Below are 13,319 nucleotides of genomic sequence, written 5' to 3'. Positions count from 1 at the left end.
AATTTCTACCCACATTACCTGTTTTTTGATGTAAACAAATGGCTTGAAGTTGGGTCACAGGCATATGTTGTGTAACAGCACGTGTTACGCAACATAACTTTCACAAACCTTTCACTCTGATGCTCAAAAAAGTGTTTAGACCATAATTCTTTTTTCAAAACACTCCCGTCTTCTCGCCTCTTAAATGAAATCTGTAGTGACAGCGTTTATATATAAAATCACCGGTGTATATATGCATTATATCATATGAGATGAAGGAGCAGCACTCCAGTCTTGACTGGCTATAGCTATGGTCGCTTGGTCTTGTCTCTGACTTCATTGGTTTTGGTCTTGGTTTGTGATTCAGGCTCTATTGGCTACGGTTAGTCCTGATTGCAACACTACAAATTACTCCAAGAAACAAATGGCAAAGATGTTTTAAGTACAGCAAGCAACAATAGCAGAAAGTGCAGATTTCTATTTACCTTAACTGTTAGAAGGGACATGACATGATTACAGACTCTCGGGAGCCTCTGGGATGTCCATCATTTGCCCCTTTAAGTCACTGTAAAGAATCTGTTTTTATTGCCCCTCTATTTTGAGTGTCCTTACAAACAGAGGCTCTGAGCATTGTTCCTTGTGTAGGTGTCATCACTTCAGAATGGACAACAGTGACTGGTCTTGCAGACGAGACAAACAAGTCAACAGATGTCAATGGTCTAGAAGGTCATCATTTATTCATTGGAAGCTGGTGGAATATATCGTGTGGGATTATATAAAGGGCTCTGTTTTGTATTTATTCAAACAGTACAGTAAAGGCATTTCGTCTCAATCCAACATCTATTCAACAAAGACTGCAAAGAATACTGAAGTATTCAAATCTGAAATAATCACTAAAATTCGTTCATTTGGTTGAAGCTTTTTCCAAAGTCTAATCTAAACTTAGAGCTGAAAAGGAATAAGAGAATTGCATTGGATTTCAGGCAGTTCCATGATTTGAAGATTCTAGTACCTTCTGATCAGCAGCTCAGTGCCCCAGCGGCAGTTAAAATAAAATCAAACCTGTAAAGATTTTCCTTTAACCCAAATGACAATGATTTACAAATATGTAGCTCAAATAATCTGAAGCAAGCTCATGAAGATACGGAATATTACTATATGGCAATATAGTTGTGGAAAGAAGTTTCGAGCGAGATAAAATAGATTATAAAATTTAACTAAAAATAAAATGACAAAATAATATCAGCAAATTTACGATGTCAAACATGGTTTGGCTGTTTAAGTACATTTGGGAAAAGGAAATTGTGTAAATTCAAATAATAATAATAATCATAACAATAATTATAGTAATCATCAGCAGCAGCATCTGATTCCGTTAATAGTTAAATGTAAAATTACTCAACGTACTAAACATAACTTTATTCATTCATATATTTTAAAATATTATTTTCACATGTTCAGAAAAAAAATTCAATTTCTCTATTTTTTAACAAAAATGTAAAATACATATAATCCTAAACAATTCAGGCACTGGAGATAATGCCTTGTTCAAATTACTAACAAACATGTTTCTAACCAATAGACATGCATTCAGGATAATCAGCTTCACTGAACAACACACAGTCATGCTTTTTGAATGAAACAGTAAAGACACGAGACTGAAACACACACACACACACACACACACACACACACACACACACACACACACACACACACATGCACTTTGCAGCAGATTACTTCCCCAAACAGCATTTAGTTCTTTTGTGCAACTTTCCATCAGGTTTCAAGCTTTCCATCAGTATGTAAACATCACAGTGAAAGTCCTGACTACTGTGTATTTTTCCTTCGGTCTTTACAGTTTAATGTTTTGGAATCGGTTTAGTCCTCCCTTTATTATCTCTGTTCAAGATTTCCATTCTTACAAAATACAAATAAAGCCAGTAACATCTACATAAATTGTTTCAGCTGTAACTCATCTGCATGTCATTTTCTTTCCACTCCTACAATATGACTAGGCATGCAGACACCAAAAAGACTGCAGGCACATACGGGGTACAACTAGCATTAAAGCCAGGGAAAAGGAATGTCAGACAAGATTGAAAATTGAGGTAATCAGTTCAGAAGTAATATAAAAGTAATTGAAATGCAGGAATTTGCCAGTACTAAATCAAAATGAGGTTTTTAAATACAGACTATGGTGTTCAGTGTGTGTTCTCTAAAAATGAACTAGTAGCCATATTGACCCCATTTGTGTAACTGTATGTTTGGAGTCGAGCACAGGTTGGTGTTCTCTAGAGCTAACCAAGCTATGCTGGACTTCAGACGTTGGCTGGATTCAAGTTTTACACAACAGCTATTGTAGATGTGTGTGAAATTTTCCAGTGTGTATATACATGGATCAGCAATAACATTATAACCACCTGCCTAATATTGTGCAGTTCCCCTTTGCGCCACCAAAATATCTCTGAGCCGTCGAGGCATGGTCTCCACAAGACCTCTGAAGGTGTGCTGTGGTAGATGTTAGCAGCAGATTCTTTAAGTCCTATAAATTGTGAGGTAGGACCTTGATGGATCAGATTCATTTGTTGCAAACTGGATGCACTGTGTATTCTGACATCTTTTTATCATGGCTAGCATTAACAGAAGCTCTTCTTTGGGATTGGAACAATAAGCCTTAGATTCCCATGACTCATTTGCTGGTTCACTGGTTATCCTTCCTTAGAACACTTTGGTAGGTACTAACCATTGCTACAGGGAATAACCCACAAGACCTGCTGTTTAGGAGATGCTCAAACCCAGTCGTCTATCCATCATAATTTGGTCCTTGAGAAAGTCTCTCAGATCTTTACCCATTTTTTCCAACACATAAACTTTGAGAACTGACTATTCACTTGCTGCCTAATATATCCGACCCCTACAGGTGCCATTAAAATGACATGATCTGTGTTATTCACATCTTTTGTCAGTGGTTATGTTAATGCTATGTTAATGGCTGTTTGGTGTAAAAAAAATATATTATCACTGAAGTGTGATAACAAAACTAACAGAACTCTTAAACAAAACATGTACAAAATGTACATGTTTTTAGGAAAATATTAGGTCTTGATCAAGTCCACATCACTTGAGAGTGGACTTTCCTAAATACAGCCTTAAATTGACGGTCCATCAGAGTGGTCACTAAGCATGACAGAGGTCATTTATAGCAACCTGACACTTAATGTTAGATTTCACAGATAATTCCCTCATTATTATAAGTAACATTAAATGGTCAAACAGTTTATGTTAAAAAAAGGAATTTCAAAGATCACATAAATAATCTCTGATACCTAGAATGCTAATAATTGGTAAAATAAAAATGCACTAATGCACTTAATAGCTGAAATTGGAAGCAACCAATTTTTTAAGTTTCTGAAAATATCTGGTGCCTGAATCCAGCCTACTGAAACACACTTGGGGTCTAATCGTTGCATAAAAATGGTCATATTGCACTATTTTCTCTGTAGAAGTAAAAATTGGTTATGTACCAGGGATTCACACATCCCATTGTAAGATAATACATGATAACAGTATCAGAGCTGCTATCCGATACTGCTCCTCTATTGACTATGTACAACAAGTGGTTTAAAAAGTGTAGCTGTTACGACACCCTGTTAGCTTCAAGTTCCTTCAGCTAATGATGAAAACCTCATGACGAGTGTCATCCTCACAGTAATCATATTGACTCTGTGAGCTTCTGTTGTTAAGCAATGCAAAATTTCACAGGCATGGACATGTGCAAGATTTGTGTTTGTGCCAGGTGACGTCACACGTTTCAGGAATGTTTCAAACCAGTCCAATGATACCAGTCCAATGAGTCAGGACATCTTCAGTCTGACATCGATATTCGGTATCAAACTGATGTATCTGTATTAAATACAGAGACGTTTCCTTTAATGTCTTCCCAATTGTTAGTTTTAAAAGTACAGAATAGAAAAGAAACAGGCTTTTCTTACATATGTTGTGATCAGGACCTAATTATACCTAATTATAAGAAATAAAAGGTAGTGTGATGTGCTGCTATAGGAAAATAGTTAATAACGTGATGATGTGATGTGAGATAAGGCTCACAAAGGCTTCATTTCTCTAACGTCATACAACTTATCAGGATAAGGTTAGGGAATGTGTGCGAAACAAGTTAGTTCCCGTCATCACCTTTGATATAGCACCTACAAACATCTGTATTAATGTCTAAAATGGGACATAACCAGAAGTATATCCTTTTCTCCTTTAATGACATCAAACGTGCTAGCTTTAGCAGAAAACGTGGATTTTTTAAATAAATCACACAATGTGAGAAAAATTAAAAGTCATTTGTAAGATGTCTTGTCCACAGACATGTTGCTGAAAAAGTTTCCCCATCCAGCGTCAGTGCCTTTTAGCCTCACCCGTCTACTACGTTAGCAAAGCTAGGAAAAATGTTCTTGATTTGAATAAGAGCATCATCGGAGTGCTTTAAATGCAGTTCTTTTTGTAGTGTGAACACGCTACTCACACTATTTATACATAATATGATATAATGTCATTTATAGCCAGTGAACCACATTGCTTAGCTCCTTTAGCTCGTGCCATGTGTGCAATTCTATTACTACCCACAATCCCAGTTTGCATGTAAAGTGGGATTTTTAAGACACTTATGCTCATGTTGGAATTTGCTTCATTTCCTCCACCACAGCTGCACTGCACGCAGCCCCAATATGAAAACAAACCTGAAATTGCTCTGACCTTTAGAATAAAAGACGACTAAAAATGTTTCTCACTTGAGCGTTACAAGCAAGTGGAATAAAAATAAGTACCGCTTGAGTAAAACAACTCTGACTACAGTAATATGGGGAAACTGTGGCACTGTGGGGTTTTAATGAGAAATTGTTAGAAGTTAGAGAAGTTAGTTATTTTCTAAAACTTTGATTATCATTATAGGTATAAATCATGAGGCTTAAAAAAAAATTAAAATACGGGCTAGATAGACAGTAGTGCAAAGTATACATTACCAAATCTAAGCTATTTTTGAAAAACTGGAAAAAAAAATGTGATCACTTCCCTTATTATTATTATTATTATTATTTTTTAAGTATTTGCATACTTTGAACCATGGTGAAACATGGTGCCTCCTGTTCACCTGCTTAGCCTGTACATTGCTTAGCTTATTTTTTCCAGTTCTAAATAATTCCAGATAGTTAACTGCATTGTACAGTCAGTGAAGGTCATGATTGTGTGTGTGAGTTTGCTGTAGTTTCTAAGCAGCTGTTTCTTTTCTCTTCTGTACCTTCTAAAATGATATAAGATTCTCAGTAAAAAAAAAAAAAATTTAAAATAAAAAAAAAATTAAAACTAAACATGAACCCAGTGAGAATTTCCATTTTTTTCATTCATTCATTCATTCATCTTCTACCGCTTATCCGAACTACCTCGGGTCACGGGGAGCCTGTGCCTCTCAGGCGTCATCGGGCATCAAGGCAGGATACACCCTGGACGGAGTGCCAACCCATCGCAGGGCACACACACTCTCATTCACTCACGCAATCACACACTACGGACAATTTTCCAGAGATGCCAATCAACCTACCATGCATGTCTTTGGACCGGGGGGGACCGGGGGAGGAAACCGGAGTACCCGGAGGAAACCCCCGAGGAACGGGGAGAACATGCAAACTCCACACACAAGGTGGAGGCAGGAATCAAACCCCCAACCCTGGAGGTGTGAGGCGAACGTGCTAACCACTAAGCCACCGTGCCCCCTCATTTTTTTCAAGTTGTTCAAATTTCATCTCAAATGAATGATTTTATAAAATACAGCTCTTTTGGTCACACATGCATGAGGTCAGATTTAAAATGGACTAAACCGGACATATATTTTAGAGGTCAGATCAAGGCCTGGGTCAGCGCCGACTTCAATTTGAAGTCAGAATCAATAATGGTCAGATGGTGCTCACTGGGAAACACGTCGAGGATCAGAAAATCCCAGGAAAAGTGCCTTTAGTGCTATTTGAGAGATTTAACAGCTTTAGTGAGGTTCGTGTAAAACTCAGTCATACTGCCAGGGAAGAACGAATCAACGACGGAACGAGGAAGCAGACCTCCAAGATCAGTCTGGAAGAAGCTGATGAGCTGGGTTTTACCTGCTTCCCTGTGAGCCACCGATGAACAGAAACAAAAACAAAATGAACATAACCACAATAATAATAATACACTTACAATAAAGTAGCACTGTATTACAAAATGTAAGTATAATGTAAGTATCTAACATGATAAGGATCTCAGTGGTATTTATTATAGCCTATGCTGAAATGTTTCTCTAATATTATCATTGCTTTATTATAAGTTTAGCTAAATAGCCGTCTTTATTGTGTTACTTATAGTTTGACTGACTGCTTTGTGATGAGTTGGTACAAATAAATGCAGAAGTTATTTTCTGTATATGAGCACAACGTTAATGATTATGCAGTAATCCACACGTTGTCAACTGTTATTTCAGTGTCCTTAAAGAAAACTTTATGTAGCTGAAAGCAGCTTATTAGACCAAAATAGCTACAAGGTAGAGGTATTAGAGGTATTAAAAAAAAAAAAGAAAAAAGTAAATAAAAACAAATAAAACATAAATTCTATATACTGTCATATTTGTATCCATATGATAACTGATTATTAATGTTTAAGCAACTGAAGGTAAACATTGTCACCATACAGTCATGTTAGTTGCTTATCCAGACTCTACAGTAAAGAGACAGGGTCTGTATTCTCTATGCATGTCAATACGGCGTTACTCCTCACCCTTGAATTAGTTCTGTTTCATTCTGTGACTTGCTGAGTGTGTTTTTTTAAAAATGATCTTGCATTTGTATCTGGCCAGTTAGTGGAAAGTTAGCCGTGTATTATTTTCCTGATCTTACTTAAAGCCAGATTGAATTCTATCTCGCTGTAAATTGCTTTAGACAAAAGTGTCAGCTGGATCAATAGGCCTGAGCTCAGTATTAATGCAGCTCAACTCAGATTTGTAATGGATTTTAAACATGACCTACTAAAACAATAATAGCTCTTTGCTGCCCTCTGCCTTCTTTTGCTGGAAATACATTTTGCCATTCACTTTTGCGGCTATTGGAAAATAAGGTTTCTGAAATGCAGCTGCCTCCATCGCTTACCCAGGCACAGGCACACAGATGCAGCCGCATGGATGATTAAAGCCCCGTACGTAGCCAGGCTGAGGAGGACAAGCTGGATGGCTCACATGAGTCGCTACAAGGATATTAAAAAACACAATACAATTAAAAGTTTTAACAATCTCTTTTTAATGATCAGACTTTAAACAAAAAACAAATACTCATTCTTGAGTGTTATGACTACATGTTTTGTGTGAAGACAAAAATATGGAAAAATAAGCATGCCGTTTGGCTTTGATCTTGTCAGTCTCATTAAAACGGGGCAGTCGTGGCCTAATGGTTAGAGAGTTTGACTGTTTGACTCCTAACCCTAAGGTTGTGGGTTAGGAGTCAAACAGTCGTGGCCTAATGGTTAGAGAGTTTGATTCCTAACCCTAAGGTTGTGGGTTCGAGTCTCAGGCCGGCCACGAACCCCCCCGAAACTGCTCCCCGGGTGCTGCAGCATAAATGGCTGCCCACTGCTCCGGGTGTGTGTTCACTGCTGTGTGTGTTCACGGTGTGTGTGATCACTGCTGTGTGTGTGCACTTTAGATGGGTTAAACGCAGAGAACAAATTCTGAGTATGAGTCACCATACTTAGCCGTTTGTCACGTCACTTTCACTTAAAGGATTAAAGGCTTTCCACTTCTTAAAGCTAATAGTCATATTTCAGTAAAAGCTGAACTGATTGAAACTTCTTTAACGTTAACAGTATTAACTGTATTAACGTTCCAGCTGTATACGTAAATGTATATGTTAGACATCTATCATCCATGCTAGATGATGAGAGTGTTATATTGTTTCAAAATACACTCTCACTCTCTCACTCATTTTCTACCGCTTATCTGAACTACCTCGGGTCACAGGTCACAGGATCTCATTGGGCGTCATTGGGCATCAAGGCAGGATACACCCTGGACGGAGTGCCAACCCATCGCAGGGCACACACACACTCTCATTCACTCACACACTATGGACAATTTTTCCAGAGATGCCAATCAACCTACCATGCATGTCTTTGGACTGGGGGAGGAAACCGGAGTACCCGGAGGAAACCCCCGAGGCACGGGGAGAACATGCAAACTCCACACACACAAGGCGGAGGCAGGAATCGAACCCCCAACCCTGGAGGTGTGAGGCGAACGTGCTAACCACTAAGCCACCGTGCCCCCCGTTTCAAAATACAAAGATGCACAAATGAATAAAAAAGGATAACCATGTTACCATTTGATGTAATCGTGCCGTCTTCATATTGCTTGACTAAAATAACATCTACAAAGTCTCGTGGTGATATAACACCCATAGCAGCAGAGGGAGTGACGGTTCTGCATACTGTGATGTCCTAAGCGAGAAATATCAGAAATATCAGTTAGACATGGATGAAAATTCCTGGGCCTAATGAAACAGAAAACATATGTGTACTGTACATTTATTTGTGCCTACATATATGTGATGCCTCAGGTGAAGATGCACAAATCCATTAAATCATTAGTATACCTAAACTATAAATTAGTGTCATAATATGGAGTACAAAACTGTGATGTTATCCACTGAGAGATTTGATGTTGACAGGAACCTGCCGAAACGACTAGACACAAGTGAAAAGCTGGCACAAAACCTACTGTAGAAACCTGCTCCAGCAGCGCAAACTTCTTCACATTGTTGTCCCATTTAAGACGAAGCCCATTTGGAACTGGTTTCAAACACTCCCACACTTTCTGTGGACTGCCGTTGACTATTCCCTCTCCCTTATATCTGCAAATACAGCAATAGAAACAGAGAAAATGAGCAAATATTAACACTTAGTTGACAGGCTTGATCCTGGTGAATGCATCAATATCCCTCCTTTAATCTGCAGAGAGCCACAATCTGCATATTGATTCCTGAAGTATGAAGAATGGCCAATATATTATAAACCTAAATAATAAACCTTTGCCTTTATTTGCTGTTGACAATAAGAGATATGAAGATTTGAATTGTCATCTGAATCTACATGAAAAAATTAATCGGCTCAGTTGTTTGACAGCATTGTTCCATCATACAGTCAAATGTGAAGTGAAACACGATCTTATTTAAAAACATTGCATCGATGTCTCACCAACTCAGGGTGTGTTATTCTGCCTTTACGTCTGTCTGTAAGCACAAATTTAAAGTTGACTCTGTTGACTAGTCAGTATTGTAACTACATTATCTTAGTACAGATGTGCACCTAAGGGTGTACACCAAACTGCACCATCCTTTTTTTAAGCTTTATTTTAACTGTGAAGCTCAGACAGAAAACATTTTTCAACATTTTTTAACCTATAAACCGTAGCTGAACCACGCAACACGACAAAAATCATGGTCGACATCTCAGAAAAATGTATTGACATCATGAAATTACATTACAGAAAAAATAACACTGGGGGGGGCACGGTGGCTTAGTGGTTAGCACGTTCGCCTCACACCTCCAGGTTTGGGGGTTCGATTCCCGCCTCCGCCTTGTGTGTGTGGAGTTTGCATGTTCTCCCCGTGCCTCGGGGGTTTCCTCCGGGTACTCCGGTTTCCTCCCCGGTCCAAAGACATGCATGGTAGGTTGATTGGCATCTCTGGAATATTGCCCGTAGTGTGTGAGTGAATGAGAGTGTGTGTGTGCCCTGCGATGGGTTGGCACTCCGTCCAGGGTGTATCCTGCCTTGATGCCCATGACGCCTGAGATAGGCACAGGCTCCCCATGACCCGAGGTAGTTCGGATAAGCGGTAGAAAATGGTAGAATGAATGAATAAATTAACGCTGTCATGAGCTGTGTGTTACCAACCAGTTGTGTTAATAACCGTTATACCATTATGCACGTTCTCTGAATAACGTGAAACAAAGTAAAAAAAGTAAAGTTAAAAAAGCCTATAATATACAAAAACAATATCGATACGTTACAACTGTACCAGCTTTCTTTTACACTTTTAGAAAGTTGTTCCTAAACGAATAACCTTGACGTACTAACCTCGAGTTCGCGAAACACTCGGATTTAATTTGTTTTCCTAATTTTTTAGCAGTTAATTAATTTCTATTTGAAGGTGCAGTCATGATGATGAACAGCTGAACTTCACAGAGCAGCACAACGATCCTTACGTGTGTTATTGTGTAATTACGTGTTTATTATAACACAATGTCGTGTGGCTTTTACTTACACATTTCCAGGGAATTCAGATGAAGGTCGCCAATAGACCACGACATCATTCTACACAGAGATAACATACAGAGATTTAACACACAGAGATAATACACAGAGATAACACACAGAGATTTAACACACAGAGATTTAACACACAGATTTAACACACAGATTTAACACACAGAGATTTAACACACAGAGATTTAACACACAGAGATTTAACACACAGAGATTTAACACACAGAGATTTAACACACAGAGATAACACACAGAGATAACACACAGAGATAACACACAGAGATAACACACAGAGATTTAACACACAGAGATAACACACAGAGATAACACACAGATTTAATACACAGATTTAACACACAGAGATAACACACAGAGATAACACACAGAGATAATACACAGATTTAACACACAGAGATTTAACACACAGAGATTTAACACACAGAGATAACACACAGAGATAACACACAGAGATTTAACACACAGAGATTTAACACACAGAGATTTAACACACAGAGATAACACACAGAGATAACACACAGAGATAACACACAGAGATAACACACAGAGATAACACACACAGATTTAACACACACAGATAACACACAGAGATAACACACACAGATTTAACACACAGATTTAACACACAGAGATAACACACAGAGATAACACACAGAGATAACACACAGATTTAACACACAGAGATTTAACACAGAGATTTAACACAGAGATTTAACACACAGAGATAACACACAGAGATAACACACAGAGATAATACACAGATTTAACACACAGAGATAACACACAGAGATAACACACAGAGATAACACACAGAGATAACACACAGATTTAACACACAGAGATTTAACACACAGAGATAACACACAGAGATTTAACACACAGATTTAACACACAGAGATAACACACACAGATTTAACACACAGATTTAACACACAGAGATAACACACAGAGATAACACACAGAGATAATACACAGATTTAACACACAGAGATTTAACACACAGAGATTTAACACACAGAGATTTAACACACAGAGATAACACACAGAGATAACACACAGAGATAACACACAGAGATAACACACAGATTTAACACAGAGATAACACACACAGAGATAACACACAGAGATAACACACAGAGATAACACACAGATTTAACACACAGATTTAACACACAGAGATAACACACAGAGATTTAACACACAGAGATAACACACAGAGATAACACACACAGAGATTTAACACACAGAGATAACACACACAGATTTAACACACAGAGATAACACACAGAGATAACACACACAGAGATTTAACACACAGATTTAACACACAGAGATTTAACACACAGATTTAACACACAGAGATAACACACAGAGATTTAACACACAGAGATAACACACAGAGATAACACACAGAGATAATACACAGAGATAACACACACAGAGATAACACACACAGAGATAACACACACAGAGATAACACACACAGAGATAACACACAGAGATAACACACAGAGATAATACACAGAGATAACACACACAGAGATAACACACACAGAGATAACACACACAGAGATTTAACACACAGATTTAACACACAGAGATTTAACACAACGTTTCACTGTCTCTGGATTTTCATTACATTGAAAATGCTTTTGCAAAACTGGGCTGTAAATACAGAAAACATACTAACCGTTTTTTTACAGATTTTCCAGCCGGATTCGTCTTTCCTGTAACTTAAAAGCCGATCAGCAACAGAATTGGCTTTTTCCTGATAATCCATAATTGTTGTATTATTGTGCTAAATGCTACACAAACTAACCGTGGCCTGTTTTCATTGGTTAAGCGACTTAATAACGGCAGACAGAAATAATATTTACCGTCGCCTCGATAAACCTTGCCATAAAAAGCACGAACTGACACTTATAGCGCGGATAAAAGCCGTAAATCATTCATTAAAATTAAAGGAAAAGCTGAAGACTCATTCATTCGTTTCTGTCCAGTGAAGAGAGAACATACAGTATTCCTGCAAGCACTGCGCATGCGTGGAAAACATGCGCATGCGCTTGCATTTTGTAGACGTACCTCGTGTACTGGGGAGAATGAAGTCAATTCGTCATTGAGCATTTAGCATGTTTTAAAAAAAAGTTTAATTAGTTCTACCCTGTATAAAGCATGCAATCTCTTAATCACAGCTTCTTGCACATGACTTATAATGGCATTTGTTTGGCTGTCATTTTAAATCAGTGTGAGACACATGGATTTTTTTTTATTGTAGAATAAAATATTACAGTTTCTTTATTATTATTGCAGTTTTGAAGAACTTTCCATCCAGCTTTTTTTTTTTATGTAGACTCTACTTTCCAAAGTTTCCTTATTAGCTGCAGATCTTCATCATAGCTGGCAATTAAGTTCTAGTGTCTTCTGGCTGTTGCTGCTTGTCGCTCTTGCTGTATGTATTTGTTGTTTTGTTCGGTATTTTTATTTTTTATTACTAAATATGGCCACTAAACAGTTTCTCTCAGATTTTGTTTTCTTTTGTTTGTAGAAAATCTATAATATTTCTAAAATATTGCTCCGAATATCGTAGATTTTGCTTAATTACGTGTTTTCATCCTCATTCATTCATTTTCTACCGCTTATCCGAACTACCTCGGGTCACGGGGAGCCTGTGCCTATCTCAGGCGTCATCGGGCATCAAGGCAGGTTACACCCTGGACGGAGTGCCAACCCATCACAGGGCAATTACGTGTTTTCCACAACAACAAAATTGCGAAATCCTGGAGAGACTGACAAAACATGTCATAGAGTTTGATTTTTTTTTTTATTCTTATTTTTCCATTTCAAAATTTAGCCATTGGTGCCAAGAAGATTCTTTTTTTAATTCTATTCTTAAAACCTGAAAATTCATTTTAGACATATTTATTTGCTAGAAGTTGTAGGACCTCTGAAGCTGTAAATATCTTGCATGATTTTTGTCTTT

General features: G+C 37.8%; 1 protein-coding gene across 1 annotated transcript; it reads right to left on the bottom strand.

The window, feature by feature from the left end:
• Positions 1 to 5,485: 5,485 nt before the first annotated feature.
• stard5 (StAR related lipid transfer domain containing 5) lies at positions 5,486 to 12,345 on the bottom strand. Its single transcript, XM_060865092.1, has 6 exons — positions 12,030 to 12,345; positions 10,320 to 10,369; positions 8,774 to 8,906; positions 8,376 to 8,493; positions 7,155 to 7,248; positions 5,486 to 6,145 (listed from the first exon to the last, which is right to left on the bottom strand). The coding sequence occupies exons 1-6, from the start codon at positions 12,117 to 12,119 to the stop codon at positions 6,001 to 6,003; spliced, it is 630 nt and encodes a 209-aa protein (XP_060721075.1). The 5' UTR covers positions 12,120 to 12,345; the 3' UTR covers positions 5,486 to 6,000.
• Positions 12,346 to 13,319: the final 974 nt, after the last annotated feature.

The sequence above is a fragment of the Tachysurus vachellii genome, chromosome 1 (assembly GCF_030014155.1).
Source record: "Tachysurus vachellii isolate PV-2020 chromosome 1, HZAU_Pvac_v1, whole genome shotgun sequence".
NCBI lineage: Eukaryota > Metazoa > Chordata > Actinopteri > Siluriformes > Bagridae > Tachysurus > Tachysurus vachellii.
This window is presented reverse-complemented; position numbering and strand designations above follow the sequence as displayed.

Coding starts and splice junctions, on each gene's coding strand:
- stard5 (XM_060865092.1), bottom strand. CDS start 12,119: ATGGATTATCAGGAAAAAGCCAATTCTGTTGCTGATCGGCTTTTAAGT. Junction 10,370..12,029: donor GGAAAATCTGTAAAAAAACG/GTTAGTATGTTT, acceptor ATCTCTGTGTAG/AATGATGTCGTGGTCTATTG. Junction 8,494..8,773: donor TGCTGGAGCAGGTTTCTACA/GTAGGTTTTGTG, acceptor TTTCTCGCTTAG/GACATCACAGTATGCAGAAC.